General features: G+C 38.9%; 1 protein-coding gene across 10 annotated transcripts in view; it reads right to left on the reverse strand.

Annotated features, from left to right (window-relative positions):
* The window catches only part of FRYL (FRY like transcription coactivator), a 184,923-nt gene that overhangs the window by 84,935 nt on the left and 79,436 nt on the right, over window positions 1-20,552 (reverse strand). For 7 of the 10 annotated variants that reach the window (XR_006103949.1, XM_042466787.1, XM_042466786.1 and 4 more), the window contains 8 exons: window positions 19,281-19,373; window positions 17,676-17,774; window positions 15,565-15,666; window positions 12,577-12,621; window positions 4,184-4,287; window positions 3,948-4,056; window positions 2,702-2,788; window positions 1,666-1,837 (listed from right to left, as the gene is read on the reverse strand). Coding sequence is in view for 9 of the 10 variants with exons in the window: in XM_042466787.1 (XP_042322721.1) it covers window positions 1,666-1,837; window positions 2,702-2,788; window positions 3,948-4,056; window positions 4,184-4,287; window positions 12,577-12,621; window positions 15,565-15,666; window positions 17,676-17,774; window positions 19,281-19,373 (811 nt within the window). In the remaining variant the exon portion in view is untranslated. The remainder of the gene's footprint in view (window positions 1-1,665; window positions 1,838-2,701; window positions 2,789-3,947; window positions 4,057-4,183; window positions 4,288-12,576; window positions 12,622-15,564; window positions 15,667-17,675; window positions 17,775-19,280; window positions 19,374-20,552) is intronic. The other 3 variants (XM_042466783.1, XM_042466785.1, XM_042466784.1) reach the window with 1 other exon arrangement.

Here is a 20,552-nt window from a genome sequence, read left to right on the forward strand (position 1 = left end):
TTCTATAAAGCTATAATATTTGCGTGTGATTAAAATTAAATACAATTAGCCTGGGACTTATGAAAAACGAGATCTTTTCTAGGTGCATGTGAGATATGCAGCAAAGTATCGCAGTGCAGAGGGCTCCTATAGAAGTTTCACCTACCATTTATTCAAGGTACTCAAAATCCAATCACTCTAAGCCACATAGTCAGGATTCTGCAAACAATGAGCATGCTTAGTCCTCATTGGGGTGTTTTGTAGGGGAAGGTTATTTCTTGGGTGTCTGTGCCTGAAAGTCTGGGGTTTATTTGTTTGCTCTTTTAGTGTACTTCCACAAACTATGGGATTTGTCCAGGTTTGCTGATACCTCACCCTCTAAACTTGGGATACACTGCTATTAATATACAAGATTATTCTCAAGGACTATTCTCCATGGCCTGAAATAGACAGGCCAAATAAAGCGGATTTGAATAGTTGGGGGGGGGGGCATGGTGTTTACATGATGCACCCCCCCCAAAGTGGCTTGTAGCCACACCAATGGCACAATAGGGCACTAAAACCAGCCCAAAAAGATTGATTCCTGGCTGAAGAAGATCAACTTTATGGCTTGAGACTGCGGCAGCCGCCACTTTGGGAGTAGCCAGTGCAGTCACTACGGTTCTGGTTTGATTGCAGCCAGAGGCTGCTCCTACAGGGTCATCTGCTTCACCCTCATGATTTGAACAAGATTAATGAGCACCTAGCAATAGCAATAGCTAGAACATTGCTATACCGCTTATCAGTGAACTAGCACTCCCTAAGCAGTTTACAATGTGTGAGCCAATTGCCCCCAACAAGATGGGTGCTCGTTTTACCAACCTACGAAAGGATGGAAGGCTGGGTCAACCTTGGAGCCTTCCTCTAGGATTGAACTTATGTTGTGACTGCAGTACCTGCATTTAACTACCGTGCCACCAGGGTTCCACCGGGGCATCTGTCTCATAGTTTGTCTTACGTACTTTATGACTTGGTGTGCTACATGTATTTACTAGGAATAAAAATTCCACAGATAGAATAATTTAAATAATTTAAAGTCCACTAGCAAGATAGATTCTACTTAGAAATAAAATACATCACCAATTATGTATCACTATGATTCTCAAATGATTTGGGATTTAGATGTTTGAAGCAATAACTCTCCTTACACTCATCTGACCACAGTCTGGGGCAGGTTTTCTCAACAAGAATTCCCTAGAACCCTAGTGTTCTGTAGTTGCTAGGGAGTCTATTGAGATGGGGGAAAATTGGAAAATGGGGGGGGGGGGCATTGAGGGAAAAAATTAATATTTTTTGTACTGTAAATGTAGCAATGGTTTCTCTGAGCAAAAGGTTTTGAGAAAGGCTGATGATTTGTGTGGGAGAGTGTTTCATTGTTGCAACACTAGAGAAATACAAAGTGGTTATACGAAATTGGGCCTTCCTTGTAGTGGCAGCCCAACACTGGAAATGCCTTTTCCAAGTATTACACATTACTGACATTTCAATACTAGACTGAGACCTATGTTAAACTCTGCTGTGGATTAAGTGATTAAACTTTTATTATTGAAAGTTTTCAAGGTCTTTTTATTTCTCCCTGAGAAATAATACATGATAAGCAAAGAGTGAGCCAACCATTGTTTTCCTTGAATAACATAATGGACAAACCTATAACTTTTGCTTCTTCATCTGTCAGAGTTTTATTAAGAAAAATTTTCTTTACACGGAGAGTGTTTCCTGAGGGAAGTACAACTCCTGTAGTTGGCATAGGTGGCTCGCCATCCTTCTGTTGTAAACTGTCTGCTATCACAAGGAAGACTCTGAGGCCTATATTCATTCTCTGAAGAAGACAGGGGGGTGTTAATTAGCAATTGTGCAAGATATTGTAATATATGGTAGATTACATGTTGTAATGCGAATACAGACAAAGAGAAGTTTACTGTGATTCCTAATTCACAGTTCAGAAGTTCACAAACAGCTGGAAAAAAGAACCATGATATGCTATACAGCAGTGATTCTCACACTCTGGTCCTCCAGGTGTTTTGAACCTTAGCTCCCAGAAGTCTCAGCCATCTTGGCCAATGGTCTGGGATTCTGAGAGTAGAAGTTCAAAAAACCTGGAAGGTAAGAGTTTGGGAATTACTATACAGAGGGTCTGTAGTGCAGAAAAAACAACTTATTTTCCATTACTTCTAATGTTTCCTTTCACAATGAGTTTTAATCTAAAAATTTCAAGTGTTTTTCTTTCCAGACTAATCTATGTAAAAGAAATTGATTGCCAATGCAATACAACAGATCTTGAACAAAGGTTTGTGCATATGTATTTAAGTGCATTTGGTGGGGAGGGATTCACAGCTTTTATCTTATTTTCACAGGGGTCCATTAAATCTAAAACCTAAGAACTGCTAAGCTAAAGTGAAACAGAAACCTCGTGTCTTCCTCCCCCTGACTGTAAAGGAGAAATGTAGGAGATCATACGGTCAAATGCAGTGGTTAACACAAGCTTATATATATAGGACTAAACTATATTTTTAACAGTAGATGTCGATATCCATAAATATCAGCATATTTTTAGACTTTTAGGTAACTTAAACAGGTAAATGAAGTTTTAATACTAAAAACATCTTGAACTGTAAACGTGTTCATAACTATATACTGAAAACAAATAAAAAACAAAAGAATAAGGATTTGGAGCTCCAGTTACCTCTGGATTAATTGTGAAGGTTTTCGGAGATTTGCCAACGCTGAGAAGATCAAAAATGATTTCTTTCATTGCAAAATCCAAGCGTTCCTAGAGGAAATTATGTCTACATGAGCTTTGTACACTGTAAACTATACATGACTTTTGTAAAGTGTAAAATATACTGTTACATATTGAGATATTAGAACCTTGTTTTCTATGATTACTGAGTTAAACACAGTTCGTCTTCTGGAAAGAATGTTTTTACTCTATCGTAATCCAATGTACCAGCATCTTACATAGTTCAATGGGAATTATTAAAATAATAATTCAGTGCGCTCTATAGCATGCTATGTCACACTAACACGGATATAATTTTTTCTGTCAGCTAACTCTAGTGGCAAACAAACCCATTTAAGGAAAAATGTAGTTTTTATTCTTTCCACAGAGCAAAAACAGAAACAGTAATTTGAGTGAAACCACTGAGATTTCCAAAGGCTTATCCAGAGGTTCTTCAGTAAAAAATTCATTAGTCGCACACAAGCTTTGCTGAAAGACAACTAATGATATCCTCCTGATATATGGTATCTGTTGCTACTCATCTCTTTACAGGTATGTCCTAAGTCCCTTCTCCTTCAATTGATATGGCATCATTGATACTTATCATCTACACATAGCAAGCAAGCATCCTAGAACATATCCCTGCATTGATCAAACTGACAGATTTTGGTCCAAAACACTGCAGAAATAATCTAGTTTGAGACCACTTTAATTACTCTGGCTCAGTGCTAAGGAATTCTGGGAACTGTAGTTTTGTGAGACATTTAGCCTTCTCTGTCAGAGAGCACAGGTGCCACAATAAACTACAATTCCCAGGATCCCCTAGCACTGAGCCAGGGCAATTAAAGCAGTCTCAAACTGGATTATTTCTATAGTTTGTTCTGGACCATTTGCATGCAGAAAACATAGTCTGCAGGCAAAAAAGTTAATTTTCCAGTCTTCTGCTCATCAACCCTGCATCTTTAGTAACTTTTGGCATGTCTCAAGCTTATCTACCTCACAAGCTGCTGAGATGATAAACTGAGATTTCCACCTATTACCTGAACTTCATGAGGAAAACAGGGCACAAGAATCTAATGGGGGTACCTGTGTTACTAGAACTGAGAAGCCAGCATGTGCAACTCTGAGCAGAGGTGATGGTGAGGAACAAACACTTACTGTAAGTTTTTAATGTACTATCAAAATGAAATATAATACAAAGAGTTATTACCTGAGCAATGAACTGAATAATTTTTACAAATATGTTCAGAGGTGTGTCTCGAGGGACTACACTGCGAGATCCTTTTGGGAAAAGTGCTGATACAATGCTCATGAGTCGGCTGTAAAAGAAAATATTTCAAAATCAGTATTAAAATTTAAAACTTTGTTTTATCAAAATAGGACCAAAAATCCATTTAATTTGGTAAAAAGGTAAATACTTTAATATATTGAAGTATAACTACTTACCTTTGAGTTACAGTGTTGCTTTCACATTTTATTCTAATAACATAAACCCATAATAATCTATATAATGATTCCAGTGCAACTCGAGACATTTTGGGATCTTTATTCTGTTAAAAACAATTTTAAAACAAATGTTAATGCCCAAACAGGTTTTCAGTCAAAAAATAATATATTTAAGTATGCTAATATAAATAGCTTCAGTCAAAAGAAACTACAGTAATAACATCATGGTTGCAAATCAACATAGTAACATATATTTGTCTGAGAACATTGTCTATTTTTGAACTTCATTTGCATCAGTCAACTCAATTCAATTTCAATAGCACTTCTTTAACGCATAACTACAGCAAACTACAAAATATTACAATACAATAAAACAAATACCAATCATATTTTAAGTCACATTTTCTTCACAAGGCAATATACAGAAAATTCCATAACAAAATACAAAAATGTATAAAACACCAGATTAAACCAACAGGCCCACCACTTAAAATGACTAGTAACAATTACATTATTCATACATTAAAAACTTAGCATAATGCACACTGAAATATAAATATGTTAAACCTCTTTTAAAACCTACAATGATGAAGCCATACATATTTCCTAGGATTTTTTACCAATATAGGACCACTTCCAAATGACTATCACTTGGACTGGATGGCCCTTATGTTCTCTTCTAACTCTTATGTTTCTATAATTAACTATAACTTTCTCTGGCAAAAGATGTAGTAAGAACTAAGAAGCTTTAATTTCCAGCCATCTATCAATCAATAATTTATTACAGTCATAGATCAGCACAAAAGGAAAGGACTGCTTGCATATTTTGAAGAATTTTGGTGGTAGGTAGCCTTGCCCACCTTTGGCAGACCTATATACGGGGCCCCCGCTGAAATCCTCCACTTCCATAGGATGCCAATGCTGCCATCCATGTGAGCCAGCAAGATATGATGAGGGCAGGAGTGTGTGTGTGTGTGTGTGTGTGTGTGTGTGTGTGAATTCACAGATGACCACCCAAAGAACTACAGTTACAAGTATGCAACTTGTCCCTCTTCTTTGTGGTCTCTGTGACTTACACAGATGGGAGACTAGCAAATTACAAGAAGTAGGAGGCAGGACTATTAGTGCAAAGTTTACTGAAAAACATGTATATGATCAACAAACACAACAATCCCCTGCTCCAACAGAATTATCAGAGTTTCAAAGGAAGATAGAGCCCCCAAAAGAGTAAAACACAATACTGAAGTAAGGCTACCTTCGAAGGCATTCAGCAATATGGTACAGAAGTAGCATTCAACAGTACCCAAAATAAGGCTGGATTCAAAGCTATTCAGGAATGTGTTGCAGAGATAGTATTCAATCAGTACCATCAGTTAAGGAATGAATGAAGTACAGCTTTACCAAACTCAAGACTGCAAGTCCACTCTATAATGAGAAATACAGTAAAAGTCATGGGCTGGGACCAGGTAGCTGAACGGCAAATGTCCTTGATCAAAACACTAGATAAAAAAGCATTTAACGGCAGGATGTATAAAACAAGTCTTACCAAGAAACCGAAAACGTGCTGAAATTGCAGCCAAGTAACAACAAATCAAAGAGAAAGAGAGGCCTTAATTTGACAAAGAAAGTAAAAAAAGTCCAACACATGTGAAACAGTAGCTTCAACCAATATCAATCAACTGCAGAAGGTGTCAGCTAATCTCTTCCACTTGTAGTCGTAAGAGTGTCTGGTCGAAGGTATCAATGATAACCTCTCTCATTGCCACCGATAGGGCATCTAGGGTAGGATCCTCTATACTGACAGATGGAGAGTGTCAAGATCAGGGTGTCGGACTCGGCCATCATTGGTATAGGTGAAAAAGATGGGTAAACCACAGCTGTCTTGTCCACCATGAGGTGATCAGGATGCATCTTGCCTGGTCCTGAAGTAACTTGGCAATGACTCTGGTCAGAAGAAGGAACATAGGGAAAGCAAATAGCATAAGTCCAGGCTAAGTGAAAAGTAAGGCATCTCCTCCCAATCTGCCCTGAGGTATCGATGAACAGAAATCTGCACATGGGGCATTCTGATCTGAACTAAAAAGGTCTAGCCGGGGAACACACCACTGCTGAAAAATGGGCTTCAGTGTCCACTCATGGTTCGAATGCATGATTTGACTGAAAGCATTTTCAAGGATGTTTTATTCTCTGGAAAAATGGGCAGTGAAAATGGAGATGTATATCTGAAAGCACCACTCCCAAAGTTGAACTGTGCAGCGAAGAAGGGTATGAGATCAGGAACCATCTTGCCTGTTTAGGTAAGGCATGACTATAGTGTTGCTGGTCAACACTTAGAATCATAGAGTTGGAAGAGACCACAAGGGCCATCCAGTCCAAGCCTCTGCCATGCCTTGCCTCTCAATAGTCTTGGAGGGAAGAAACACTTTTCCCCCCATGGCCAACAATTCCAGAACAGTAACATGAAAACAATGTCTTCTGACAACCAAAGACCTCTCACAATAATTCTAGATGGGTACCCCATCCCAACACATCCATTGTGACAAAAACTTGAGACCTTGGCATGATGAAGGGTACTGTAGTTACACGAGCAGGAAGGGTGCCAGGAGTTCAGAAGCCAAAGAAACCAGCAGAATCTAACATCCATCAGTCCAAAGGTCAGGAGCCATAAATATTATGGACAGTCCACAGTAGCAAAAAACAAGGTCAAGGAAAAAGTCCAGGCTTGTAAATCATAGAGTAAGGTCTCACTGTAAACACAGGCTTCAGAAAGAAATTCCATTTGTTTCCAGTAACCAGGAGGGAAAAACCCAGGCTGCTCAACCCATCTTCCTTGCAGACCATATTTCAGGAAGGCATTTCCCTGCTGCATACACGTAGCCTCTCACTTCCCCTGTGGGTGGGAGAGTGGGGAGGGACTGGGTCTATTCAAGATACCACAGCCTTCTCCTTTCTTGAGGTATTATTTATCAAACCACCTCTTCCTCTGGATCACTTAAGTGTCTGTCAGACTGAGCTGGAGGAGGGCCCACCTGTGGTAAGTCAGCTTCATTTTCAGAATCCAAACTTCCAGGTGGATGAAGGCTCCAGGTTGTTCAGGATGGACAGTGGTGTGTAGTGTTGATACTCAGCCATTGAGGTGGGGCTCCTTCTTCATCTGTCCAGATTTGAACATTTGGCCTGAAGCAGTGGTTTTTGAGTGATAGGTGGACATGCTTGATAGTTGCACTGGAATCTCAGTGGAATGTATGACCATTTTGAGTACTGTCCATACTTATGGCCTCAATACTGAAACCGGGAGGAAGACTGCACAAAAAGATTCAAGCCCAACTTCATCACTGTGGACTGCATTTTATGAGTGTGTTCCAACCTGGATTCAGTCTCCAAATTGAATGGGGCAGCATCGTCTATGGCCATTCGGGCTTGGTAAGAAAGACCTGGTGATTGAAGCCAAGCATGGTGATGGAGAGCTACTGCCCTGGCCATCACTTGGCCCCCCCTCACCCCAGTCAGCGACGTATCATGCAGTTATGATCTGATGACTTGCCAGCTTCTGTGCTAACTGTAGGAGAGCCACTCTGCAATCTTTGTCCCTGAGATTATTTTAAAATGGTGTCATCTTTTCCCAAAGGAGTTGGTTGTAGGCTCCGCATGTAAGATGAGAACAGTCGAACAGTAGAATTTTCTCCTCATAGCATCAAGCTTCTTGTCCTTGTCTGCAGGTGTAGAATGAAGATGGTGTGAAGCTCTCAACAATGATAGAATTAGGCTTCAAATGCCACCCTGGAGGAGGAATGACTGAATCATCTACCCTGTAGTGTCTCTAACTTGCTGGAAGTGGATGGGATGGGCAACAGTGTTGACCAAGACTTCCAAATGACTTGAAAGATTTACAGAAGCATGTTATCTATTACTATGCAGAAACTAATTTACATTTCACATAACATTATTTTAATATTCCCATCTTAACTGCAACTTTATCTTTAAGATTTCTAAAATTACATTATTTATTTGGGTCCAGAACATTTTAGCCTTTTCACAAATCCACCAGGCATAGAAAAAAGTACTCTCATTGGCTGTACATTTTCAGCATTTATTACTCTGGCCTTCGTATAGCTTAGTTAACTTGACATCTGAAAAACATTTTATACCAGTTTTCTTTTAATTCAAGGTGAATTTTATACTCTTAGTCCATACTTTTGCTCATTCTTCCAACTGTATTGTATGGCCTATATTCTAAGCCCATTTGATCATATTATCTCTTACGAGTACTTCCTAATTATTGAACATTAATGTGTACTGTTTGGTGATAGTGTGATTATGCTCCAAACACATAATCTTATCAAAGTCAGATATCTAGTTTTCTAATCCATCCACATTTACATCCATTTTATATCTTTCAAACAGCTGTCTGTGTAAATACCATCTTAGTCCTTGTTTTTCTAGCTCCACTCTAGATTTCAATCTGCTTTTATTACCATCACACCACAATATTTCTTCATAAGCTACCCAACCAGATGCTTTGATTTTTCCCTTTTGGACAAAGCTTTGTGCAGCAAAGCTCATAAAAGTAGTTTCCTACATAATCTAGGTTTATATTTTATCCAGATCCTTAATAAGATCCATATGATATAATTATTATTGAATTTCCTGTTGACCTTCATTTTACTATAACAAATATAAGTAGGCCATCCAAAAAGAAAATCAAAATCCTCTAACTATAATACCCTATTCCTTTTTAGATTCAATCTTTCAGCTAGTCAAACAGCACATGTGGTAATATAATTTTAGATTAGGGAGACCAAGACCACCTCTTACTTTCTCATCTTGAATTGCTTTGAAATTTATTCCTGTCCCCCCCCCCCCCCCGCCCAATAGTAGCAAGTATAATGCTCAGAACAATTATCGCCATTGGAAGAGCTGACCTCAGAATAACAGGATTCCCAAGAAGAAGATCTGTATCTATAGTACTCGTTGTGTCGTCAGCTATAGATACTCTATGGATGGGATCAACGTTGTCACCTGCTTCAGTAATATTGATGGGAAGAAGCCAAATCAGTGTCTAAGCCAAATAAGAGTGTGACCTGAAACAGTACTGGTTTCAGTTTTGATGTAGAAGTGGAATTCCCAGAAGAGATTTCTCTCAGATCAAGATTAAGGCTGGAAAAGGAGAAACTGTATCACTAAGTGTGATGGCTGGGTCTCCAATCATCTGGGAACTTCTCCTGAACTACAAAGGGTTAATCTGGGAGGAGGAACATGCTAATGAGAGATGACATCACATGCTAATGAGCTGTGACAGCATAGCTGATGTAAGGTCTAATGGACCAATCAGAGAGTAGGACCGTGAGATTCAAGAACTTTCTATGGGAAATCTTTAAAAGGACTTGTGCAGCCATGCGGTCTTTTGTCTCTCCCTTGATCTTCTTCTGAGGGGGATGCCAGATGCTGTCTCTTTGAGTCTGGAAGGCACAGACCCAGGGGAATGCAGGTCGAGAGGCCAGGGGGCCCTCCCTGCATCCAGGAACTCAAAAGGACTACAAATCCCATCTTCTGTGAGTAGTTAGGAATGTGTTAGCTAGTGCGTTTAGGCCTTTTGTTATTTTCAACAATGGCTTGTCTGGAATGAATTCTGTAACTATGTTCTTTGACCTGCAAGGCAAAGAGGCTTTGCAAGAGTGTTATAAATTCTTTCTATCCTATTCTATCCCTTTTTAAAATAAACTTCTTTCTTAAAAAGCATCTGCTATCTCTATACTCCTATACACGTGCCTAGACTCGGCTATTGAAACTAGATCTCTCTCTCTCTATTCCTCACAAGTCTCAGTGTGTGTGGGGGAAGGAATTAATTCACTGAGTGGTGGCAGCGCGACATAGGAACTCCAGGGGTCCCATTCTGCTCAACAGGGAGTGAGAATGGAGATCTAGGAGCTCCTAGAGGGGAAAGTGTGACAAGAGGGGACTCCCTGGGAGTAAAGGGCCACGCACAGGGCGCCAAGGGCTCCAGGGAAAGGCCCCCAAGTCACCACACTAAGTAAAGAAAACTTCTGTATTTCTCCCTCTGAAACATGGTCGCCTGACCTCTTATCATGAATGGAGAGTTTCTCTGTCACAACAGAACACTATTTCGGAAAAGCTAGGGAGCGAGAGACTATGGCTTCACAAAAAGCTAAAGCCATAGCTTCAGCCTAATGTAAAGAAGAAGGCCAAGGCAAAGAGTGTTCTTTCTATCTCTACCTCTTATGCATGTGCCTTAGGTCAAACAGTCTCAAGAGAGCTACCAAGAGTTAATGGATGATGAGATTATTTATTTCCAGTACTGTCTCTGGCCTTCTTAGTGGGCGTATAGATGGTCTCCATCTATACACCCATAATTGTGGACTTTCATTTAGAGGAACTGATTTATCAGGACAGAAGCCACCTTCTCCATACTTGACTTCAACTTCTTTGAAACTGAAGATTGATGTTGAGGGTCTGCTGCGTCTCTTGAAGTTGAAGGTTGCTAATGACACACAGGTAATTGTGGTTTCATGGCCTGCTCAAACAGGGGAACTTTAAGGAGGCATTCTCTATTGTATCTGGCCTGTAGTATGAACATCATACAGTGCACACAAGAGGCAGTGATATGGGACTTGCTTAAACACTGAAGGCATCTCAAATCCCCATCTCGGCCCAGAACCTTAGTGCCACTTTTGCGCACTTCTTAAAAGAAACCAGAGACACTAAGAAAGCGCTGGGGGCTAGAGTAGCTAGAAAGCCCACACTGACTATCAGGCCCTGTACAAAAACACTTGAGTAACAGAAGGAATAAGGTGCACCACTTTCATGTAAAAAAATCTAATCAAAGCTGGCATACTTCTCTGAGCATTCTCTACTGCCATTTTCTTCTCTGTGTTACATTAGCCAGAAGAGTGAAAAACTACACCAAGATTACTTTAGTTTGTGACCTGTACAATACAAGTTGCATTTGTTCTCCATTCATAAACAATCTTCTTTCCAGTAAGCACTCATAGGGGCACACAGGATCTCCCAAGGGTTGCATATGACCCATGAAATGCATCATTTCCACCCATGTTCCAAAGTGATAGTCCAAAGTTATTGCTGGTTTGTACAAAGATTCAAAGGAGATTAGTACTATTTCATTCTTCAGTATAATTTGCACAATGATGTCAAACATTTCTCCTTCTTAATTACCATAAGTATTACACATGTATTGCTTCACTTTCTTTAAATTCCACCCTACTATGTATAGATCAGACAGGAGGACAAGGTACAGTGGGCCCTTTCTACAGTGCGTCCCCGTTATACATGGCTTTGAGCATATGTTCAAAGTGGCGCAGGAGCGCGGTGGGTGCAAAGAGCAGCGCGTCCCATTTGCCGCTGCCACAGGCACAAGCCCCATTCATTTGAATGGGGCTTGAGCATTCACCTTTTTTCTCTTATGTGGGAGAGGGTCCCGAATGGTATCCAGCCCTTCCACGGCGGCGGAGGCATCAAGGAGGTCGGGTGCCGGAGCTGGAGGCACAGCCTCCTTGCCGCCGCCGTGGGAAAGGCCCAGTGGGGGTGCTTTTTGGGCCAAAAGGCCTCCATCACCACCATCGGGCCCTTCCATGGCGGCGGTGAGGAGACCGAAGCTTGGCCTCTGCCACCGCCACCTGGCTTTACCCGTGGCACTGGCACCAAAAGGTAAGTAAGAGGGAGGGAGGGAAGCGAGGGAAGGGAGGAGAGGAGAGGAGGGGAGGCCAGGGATTTTTGTTCCCAATGGCGGCGTGTACACGTGCGCCGCCATTGGGAACAACTTCCGGGTTTGCCACCCGCTCAAATCCACGGATGGCAAATCCACATATAGGAAGGGCCGACTGTATAGCCCTTGAAGAAAGTCATTCAGTATTACAAAGGTCAAAACACATTGGGTTCATTATAAAACAAGATAATTATAAACCTTTTAAAGGAATCAAATATAACCATCAATAAGCATATGAGGACTTGATTTTTCTTTTGCTTGTAGAGCTTAATATATACTTTCCAGTACAGCTCTGTAATTTTTGCAACTGGCAGTTGGTCAATATTTGGAGGGGCACACGATTCACACACTCTAGCCCATTTGAAGGTAAAATCCAAAACTGTTTTACAAATTTTTCAGAGCCCCCCCCCCGAAAGTAGATAATGTTTGTAAATAACTGCCACAAGAACGCATTTTGTTTATAACTGTATTTGTTCTATCAGTCCCCAATAAGTTACTGGCAATTCAGCTTTCATAGATAAGGACTCTTAATGCAATTGCTTCTTGAGAGGTATTGCTGTTTTGTACAGAATCAAACAAGATACACAATGCAACAACAGCAGACAAGACAAAAAGCTATTTCTTACTTTGCTATTACAACATATTAACTCACCTGAAGAGTTTCTATTTGTTTTCTGATACTGTTGTTAGATGGCATCTAAATAAAGCAATGCAAGACAGCAAAACATAACAAACATGAGAATGGGAAGCACATGCATGTTAGATGAAAAATAAAAGCACAAACAAAAAGCTGTTTACTAGGGCTCTATTCAGCAGAAATCTAACTCAGACACAGCAAGGATCCATTAAATGTAAGATGCGCTTATCTTCTAGCTTTGACCATCAGTCTCTGGCAATCAGGTTAAAGAATGCTGAACTTGGATAACAGTCATTAAAAGGCGTAATTATCTGTGGCCAGCATCCAAAGATCCAAATAACTAGTTTTGTGAAACAAACAGCCCATTGTGTTAAGCATCACAAGATCGCCATCCCATTCAATGGTATGGCAATTCATTTTTGAAAAAGAAAAATTTCAAAAGTTACTGACTGAAGCAGCTATTTGGATGCCAGTCTATATATTGTAAGGTATCCTATCATCATCATTTCTGTTCTGAGAAGAGAGGTTGGATATAAATAATTTTTAAAAAGAACACAATAAAGTGTAGCCATGCTGTGCCACTGAAATTTCACCAGCGTAAATAAGATTTTACACATTCAGTAACCAGAATTCCCTATGGTGTTGCTTATTTTTCCTTGTGATGATTAAGCAAAAGAGTGCATGGATTCCAGGCTTAGTCTCAATCTCTCTCCAAACAAAACAGGAGACATGGCATAAAACGCATGATACCTGAAGCCAATATCTATGAGCCTTCATTAAAAGCTCTTCAACATTCTATTACTGACTCTGATCCCCCAAACTGATGTAATTTATCCACTGTTTCTCTTATCCTTTCCCCAATCCTGATAATTTGAATTCAACAGATTTAAAAACTAAGGGCATAGTGTAACATGGACTTAGTGTGAAATTTTAATAGATAGTTGTTTAAGTTCACAGTAATTCAGCATTTTAAAGTATTAGCACATTGCAATACAAATCATAAACAGTCATAAATCCTAGCCTGAAGGATTTTCTGAGATAAAATCCTAATAAATAAATAATACTGTAACTAGTATGAAACATTTCTATTGAACAGAGCCCTATAATAAAATGTTATGCTGTTAAAGGACAACAAAACTATATTAAATGTATAATACATGCTGTGTGATTACTAGTTTTGGCACTGGAAGTCTTTATGAATCCACTGCCAGCAGAATAAAATTCCCTAAAAAGAACTAAGTTATCAGCATTCCCCTCTATATTCTAAACAGAAAAGGTTTCCATAGCAGATAGACACAGACAAATAAAAAGCAGACATTGGGAAAAGCTGCAAATGGGCAAAAGATATACAAAACCTTGACAAAGTAAGTATAAGATGATGTGAGAGTAAATGCAATCTTATAAAGACCTGGCTGCTGTATTATGTATTTTTCATATTCATTTTCAATTTAAATCACTGACACAGGTTTGACATTGTCACAAATATAACCAAGATGAACATAAGAAACAGGATGAACAGGAATTAAACCATTTAATCCAATGTAACACTAACAGAAACCTATTAAACTGTTTGCCAATTTATCTACAATGTAACATTGATTAAATTGATTACAAGAGCCAGCATGTCATCGTGGATATGACTCTGGCATTTAGGGTTCAATTCCCAGCTCAGCCATGAAATCCACTAGGTAACCTTGGACACGTTACATGGTCTCAGCCTCAGGGGAGGCAATGGCAAACTTCCTCTGAACAAATCTTGCCGAGAAAACTTTTTGATAGGCTTGCCTTTGGGTCACCATAAGTTGAAAATGACTTGAATGCACATAGCTATAACAACAGCATTGATTTATTAATGTATCAAAGAAGAGATGCTATAATTCTGTGTTACAAGATTGCCATGTGTTCTGCTCCTCATGACTCCACTTATGCTACTCCTTATAACAGGGGTAGGCAATCTTTTTGAGCCGGGGGCCGGGTTGCTGTCCCTCAGACAACTGGGGGGGCCAAAGCCAAAAAATAATAATTAAATATATAAATAAACCAGGACAAATGTAGGAAAAAATTTTCAAATGGAAGACACTTTTTTAAAAAAAATGGAGGACACACGAAAAAAATGGCTGATTTTTTTTAAAATGTTAATATTAATGCATGTTTGTGAGGCGTCTATAGACAATTGCCCCCCAAAGGCCCCGGCGGCAATCGGCAGTAGGACCGGGCTGGGGCCGGTCCCAAGGCCTTGCCGGGCCGCATCCGGCCCGCGGGCCGCAGGTTGCCTACCCCTGCCTTATAACATCATAAAATAGAAATCACAAAAGAAATCAAGTGTACATCAGAAGAACCATTACAAAACCTTATTTTCTGCTATGAGACTGTCATGTTTCACTTCAGAGAATGCTTCCCTCTTCCTGGTTGTGAACCTAAATTTACCCAAGTGAATGAGCATGAAATGCTTCTGGGCATGCACTGGCAAGAGCGGAATACTCCCTTCCCTTCTTTACCTCATAGAGTATTTTACAAAAGCTTACTTACAAAAAATCTTGTTCCAAGTGGTTCTGGGGGCTGCCAGATAAAGGAGGGAAAACCCTATCAAAAGATCATGCTTATAGTTTCTATATTCCTAAATGAATAAACTTACAGAAATAATGTGTTGCTATTTTTTTAGAACCAGTGTGACATAGTGGTTTGAGTGTTGGACTGAGACACTGGGAGACCAGTGTTTGAATCCCTGCTCAGCCTTAGAAACTCACTGGGTGACCTTGGGCAAGTCACACTTTCTCATCCTCACAGGAAGGCAAGGTACACTTGGGTCCATCATAAGTCAGAAATGATGTGAAAGCACACAACAGCAACAACCACAACAACCTCCTGTAACAAAAGGCCCAACCCTTAGGCAAGAGACACAACAATTTTGTACTCTGGTTGGAAATAGCTTTACCTCAGTTAGGAGATGGCTAATAGCAAAAAAATGCTTTCTGTTAGAAATGTTAAAAGAATATTCCTTACCTTTAAATGGGACAGACAGTTCTGCAAGAAGATATGCCAGTTATTTAAAAAAAACTGCTTCTGACTGACACACAACAAACAGGTGATCAATGGATACAAAGCCTGTAAGAAAAGGAAAATAATTGATAATATTTATCTTTTTAATGGAAGTTGTGAAATATTTTAGGCATGTTCTCACATGATCCAAGAATCCTGGTTATTTAAACCACAACAGTCTATTCACTTCTGCTACCAAAGGCCAGTTCGGTTTTGTTTATTTAACTTTTGCACCACATATTTTATGTTTTGACAGTGTTGAATATCTTTTATACACCAAGCAGTAACAATGTCAATTAAATCCATTTCAATTCCAGGCTGTAATAGTAAAATGTGGCAAAGTCAAATAATGATGAATATTTCTCCAAGATGTCATCCAATGTTCAGACAAAACATAAGCTATCCACCGTCTTGCTTTTTTACCTAGCTAGCAAAATAGCAGAATGAAATGCATGCACATGTACATGCACCGCACACTGTGGTTTAACATGCCAAGATCCCTGGCTTTTTGTATGTGAAAATAAGACTACTTAATCAGTTTGGTAAGCAGTTTTAAAACCCTCTTTAAACCAGATTTGATCTTCAACCTTCCACCCTCAGCTTGTAATGAAAGTAAGAGTGGTTGAAGGCACACATTCATGGGCTGAGTTCCAACAACACAGTAAACAGGATCCATAGGAATCCTAGTTTATTATGGAAAAACAGTGTACAGTTGGCCCTCTACATCTGCAACTTTGTCTACGGATTTGATTATTTGTGGTTTTGATTAATATGTTCTCTAACAATTTCTAGGTCTTCCAGCATAACTCTGCGAGAAGCTGACCATAAAGTTGTGCTAGAATACCTAGAGGTTCCTAGAGAAAACACCTTTTTAAAAGACATTTGTAGGTCTTCCAGCATGATTCCCTGACCAACCTCTGACAGATGTTGACCACAAAGTTGCACTGGAGGATCTAGAAATTCCTAGAGGTGTTCTGTCAGGTAAAAGGAATAGTGCTGTTGTTGTTTTTAAATTTGTGGGTTTTCCACATTCACTGTGGGGGGGGGGTCCTTCACCCCTAACCCCAGTGAATGTGGAGGGGCCACTATACTAGTACATGCCATCCACTTGCACCATCTTGCCACTGCAGATTTCTTAATAGCTGAGAGGTCACAGGTTATAACTGCACCATGCAATTTGCAAATGAATACAGTACCAACATTTTTGAAGAATCATAAAAAGTTAACAGAGGTGTAATTAAAGCTAAAATAAGCTAAAGTTATAAAGGTACAGTAGACTCCCCAGACCACCTGATGCAAATTAAAACCAGTGACTTGACATGCTGAAACTTGTAGGCAAAATTTATTTAGTTAGTTATTTACATTATTTATACCCTGCCCTTCAGCTCTACAGGCTCTCAGCTCTTCCACACACTGAAAAGACAACAAGTTTACCACCATAGTAGTATCCCGGGAGGGGGGGGGGTTGTCACAAAAGTGGAGTAGCGGCATTAAAGAAGTCCCTTATCCTGTCATGGGACCTAACCTCTAGAGGCTGGAAAAATTCAAACAATGGCCTATGGTCATCTCTGCAGAAAATGACAGTATATTCTACAATATAATCTCACAATTAACTTCTCTTTACAATTTTACATGGTTAGGTACAAGTAGCAACCATCAGAAAGAGTTTTCATCTAATAATGCTCAGCCTATTAATTTTATTTTACAGTGATTAAAGCAAATTTAGTCAATTTATATTCAGCTAGCATTTACACAAGTAATAGTTTGAAACCCTACTTCCTAGTAATTCAAGCAGATTTAAGTAATATCCAACTAGATTCTTTTTTTTATTTAATATATTTTATTATTTCTTTAAAATGACATACACACATATAACATACACACATATAAAATACAAACTTAAACAGATGACAGATCAGAAGTAATCATATTCATAACATAAACAATACATGTATTCAACTAGATTCTTGTGGTATATGCTATCCCTGATAGTCACAATGCTGAACTGCACACATGAACTCTAAAATTAAAACAGATTAATTAAAATGTTCCTAAAGAAAATATTTCTTAAATACCAATGAATGCTTCTTTCTTGAGCTCAGCTCAAAGGTAGTCTGGTAAAGCATCTCCACAAAATTTTTCAGACATGGCACATTCACTTCATTTTTAACAGCCTAGTATGAAAATAAATAAACACACATAAATCTCTTCAAGGAGAGAGCTGAACAAGGACATTCAGGAATGAAAAATATTTTCTAAGAATTAAGAGTCATAGAACCAAGCATTACACATCATCACAGAGATGAAATCTTCCTACTTGGGTGAGATTACTGTATATACTCATGCATTCATCTAGAAATTTTAATAAAAAAATTGACACCCCCCCCCCAAAAAAACCTGAGTCAACTTATTGATGGGTCAATTTTAACTCTTATTTTAAAAAGGAACTATCCGCTCATGAAATGCAAGAGTATAATCTTTCCTGGAAGCACTAACACCACCACCACCCTGCAATCATCCAGACTTTAGGGAGAGCACAAACAATTATGTCTGCTGAAATTTTGTATGTTCTTTGGCACTATTTTCTTTTCCTTCTTCCATTAGCTCCTTTGGAATATGTCCCTAAATTTTACTCTCAACATATCCAAGGGTCATATCAAAATCCATAATTTTGGCTCCCAACCCTATCCTAGACTTATACATGAGGACTTACACATGACTTATAGTTGAGTATATACAGTAATATATAATCAGTCATGCTGCTGCAACACTTAACTAGTTAATTAAAAAATGAAGGTTATTTATGCTTAAAAGTAAGGCAACATTGAAGCATGTTGACTTTTGCTTACCATGCAGAAAGATAACCCTGGTAAGAATTTTGCACTTACATGACCATTATGCCAAATGCTAACAGGGATTGAGTGGATGGAGGAGAGGTCTTATCCAAGTAGTACAACACTTATTTAAATGTAATATCTCCCTAATTTTCCCTGAGCAATGCTAGTCTTTCCCCCTTTAAATTACTATCAAGGTGACATACAATATAGCTTGGATCAAATGCTTTTTCTCTCTATGGCAATGGCTGCATACAAGCGCCAGACTCTTACTGGGCTAAACTTTGCCACCAGTAAGTAATTTCTGAAAAGATCATTGCACATAAAAGGTAAAAGACTAATTAAAGCCACATACGTTAATTAACAATCTTTTTAGAAACCTAGTTATCAACTAGAATGTACACATGTTGGCAAACATCAGAAAAATTTAATTTCTGAAGTCCCAAAATGAACACATTTATTCCATAGAAGAATATGGTATAGAGTTTATACAAGACAGCAAGTTGCTTTAATTTTTTTTAAAGACTAGTTTACAAAAAATAGATAGGTTTGGTTTTGTGCAGGGTCATCAAAACAGAGAAGGGGGCTATCTATTTTATCAGTTATGAAGGCAGCGATGCTCTGATTTACTTCAGTTTATCAGTGTAACTTATGGTTTGAGGCAAGTGTAACTAACTGCAGTAGAACTGCACAAAAATCTGAATGTATCCTTCAAAGCTGTATCAAAGGAAACTGTTTCCATGATCTCAAAGCCATATTTGGGGAGGGGGGAAGGCAGGGGGACAAAACCTTCCTTACTCCCTACATCCCAACCAGAATTTTTGTAGAAAAACATAATTAACTTACAGCAGCAACAGGGATGAGAATTTCTACAAACAATCCAGCAAGCGAGTGCTTTATGTCTTTATCTTTTACTTCCAAGAAGTACTGTGCACATTCCTATAAGAAAGCAATGATCAGGTTTTTTGTCATTGTACAGCATCTTGTTTAGATTCAAGAGTAATAAGAATGTCTGAAGGTTATAAAGTACAGGCAACTAAAATAGCCAATAGCAGAAATATAACTGAAATGAACTTTGAAAAACGGTTATATTTATCCTGCAACTTTCATAATTATGACGTTCATCACATTTTCAATGTAAGAAATAAAAAAAATGTATTTTAAAATACAGGTTGAAGCTCCCTTGTCCAGAAAAGCAAAAACCTTCAAAAACAAAACTTTCTGCCAACAGTCCACTTTTGCCTGTGAGTAAAGGGGATTTAATCACATGTCCAGTGCCCACTAAGTTGGTTCTCAAGGAGACACTGCTCCACCACTGTAACAAATTTGACAGGAGAAGAGAAGAGGGAGGGGGGGGTGGAGGTTCCTGCAGATCCGCTCCCCCAAACATTTTTGGTCTCAAGCATTTCAGATAAGGGAAACTCAACCTCAAATATGACTACTCAGGAAAAACATTTATGAACACACCCACTGCAAGCAACTTCGCCCAATAAGCGTCCCATGTTTCCACAGGAGTAATGGGTCCTTCAAGTTATTTTATAGGAAAGGCCACAGCTCACTGTAACAGCACATGTGGTCCCAGGTCTAATTACAGTCGGCCCTCTGTATCCACAGATTCAAGTATCCATGGTTTGAAAATATTTTAAAAATATATAAATTCCAAAAAGCAAACCTTGATTTTGCCATTTTATGTAAGGGACATTTTACTATGTCACTGTATTTAACTGGACTTGAGCATCCATAGATTTCGATATCCACGTACTGTCTTCTGCATATGGTACTAGGAAAAACTCTTATTCAATAGCCTCAAGAACTACTGCCAATCATAACAGACAATACTGTGCTAGAGTTGTATGAATACAGTAAAAGGTATCCACCTCTGTTCATAAAAGCTACTTCTAATACATATTTCAGATGTAGTGATTCAAACATGTGTTGTCTCTCATCATCAGCTTATGAATAGGTACAAAACTATCAAGTTCAAAAAAATGAAACAAATAAGCAAACCTTCACTCCAATTCAGACAAAGACAGTCATGTTTATGTGTTAATGCACTGATGATTTCAGTCAGATTCAATATGGTCCGAAAAACACGGGCCAAATAAAGCAACTTCCGGC

Source organism: Sceloporus undulatus, chromosome 5 (assembly GCF_019175285.1).
Source record: "Sceloporus undulatus isolate JIND9_A2432 ecotype Alabama chromosome 5, SceUnd_v1.1, whole genome shotgun sequence".
Taxonomy (NCBI): Eukaryota; Metazoa; Chordata; class Lepidosauria; order Squamata; family Phrynosomatidae; genus Sceloporus; species Sceloporus undulatus.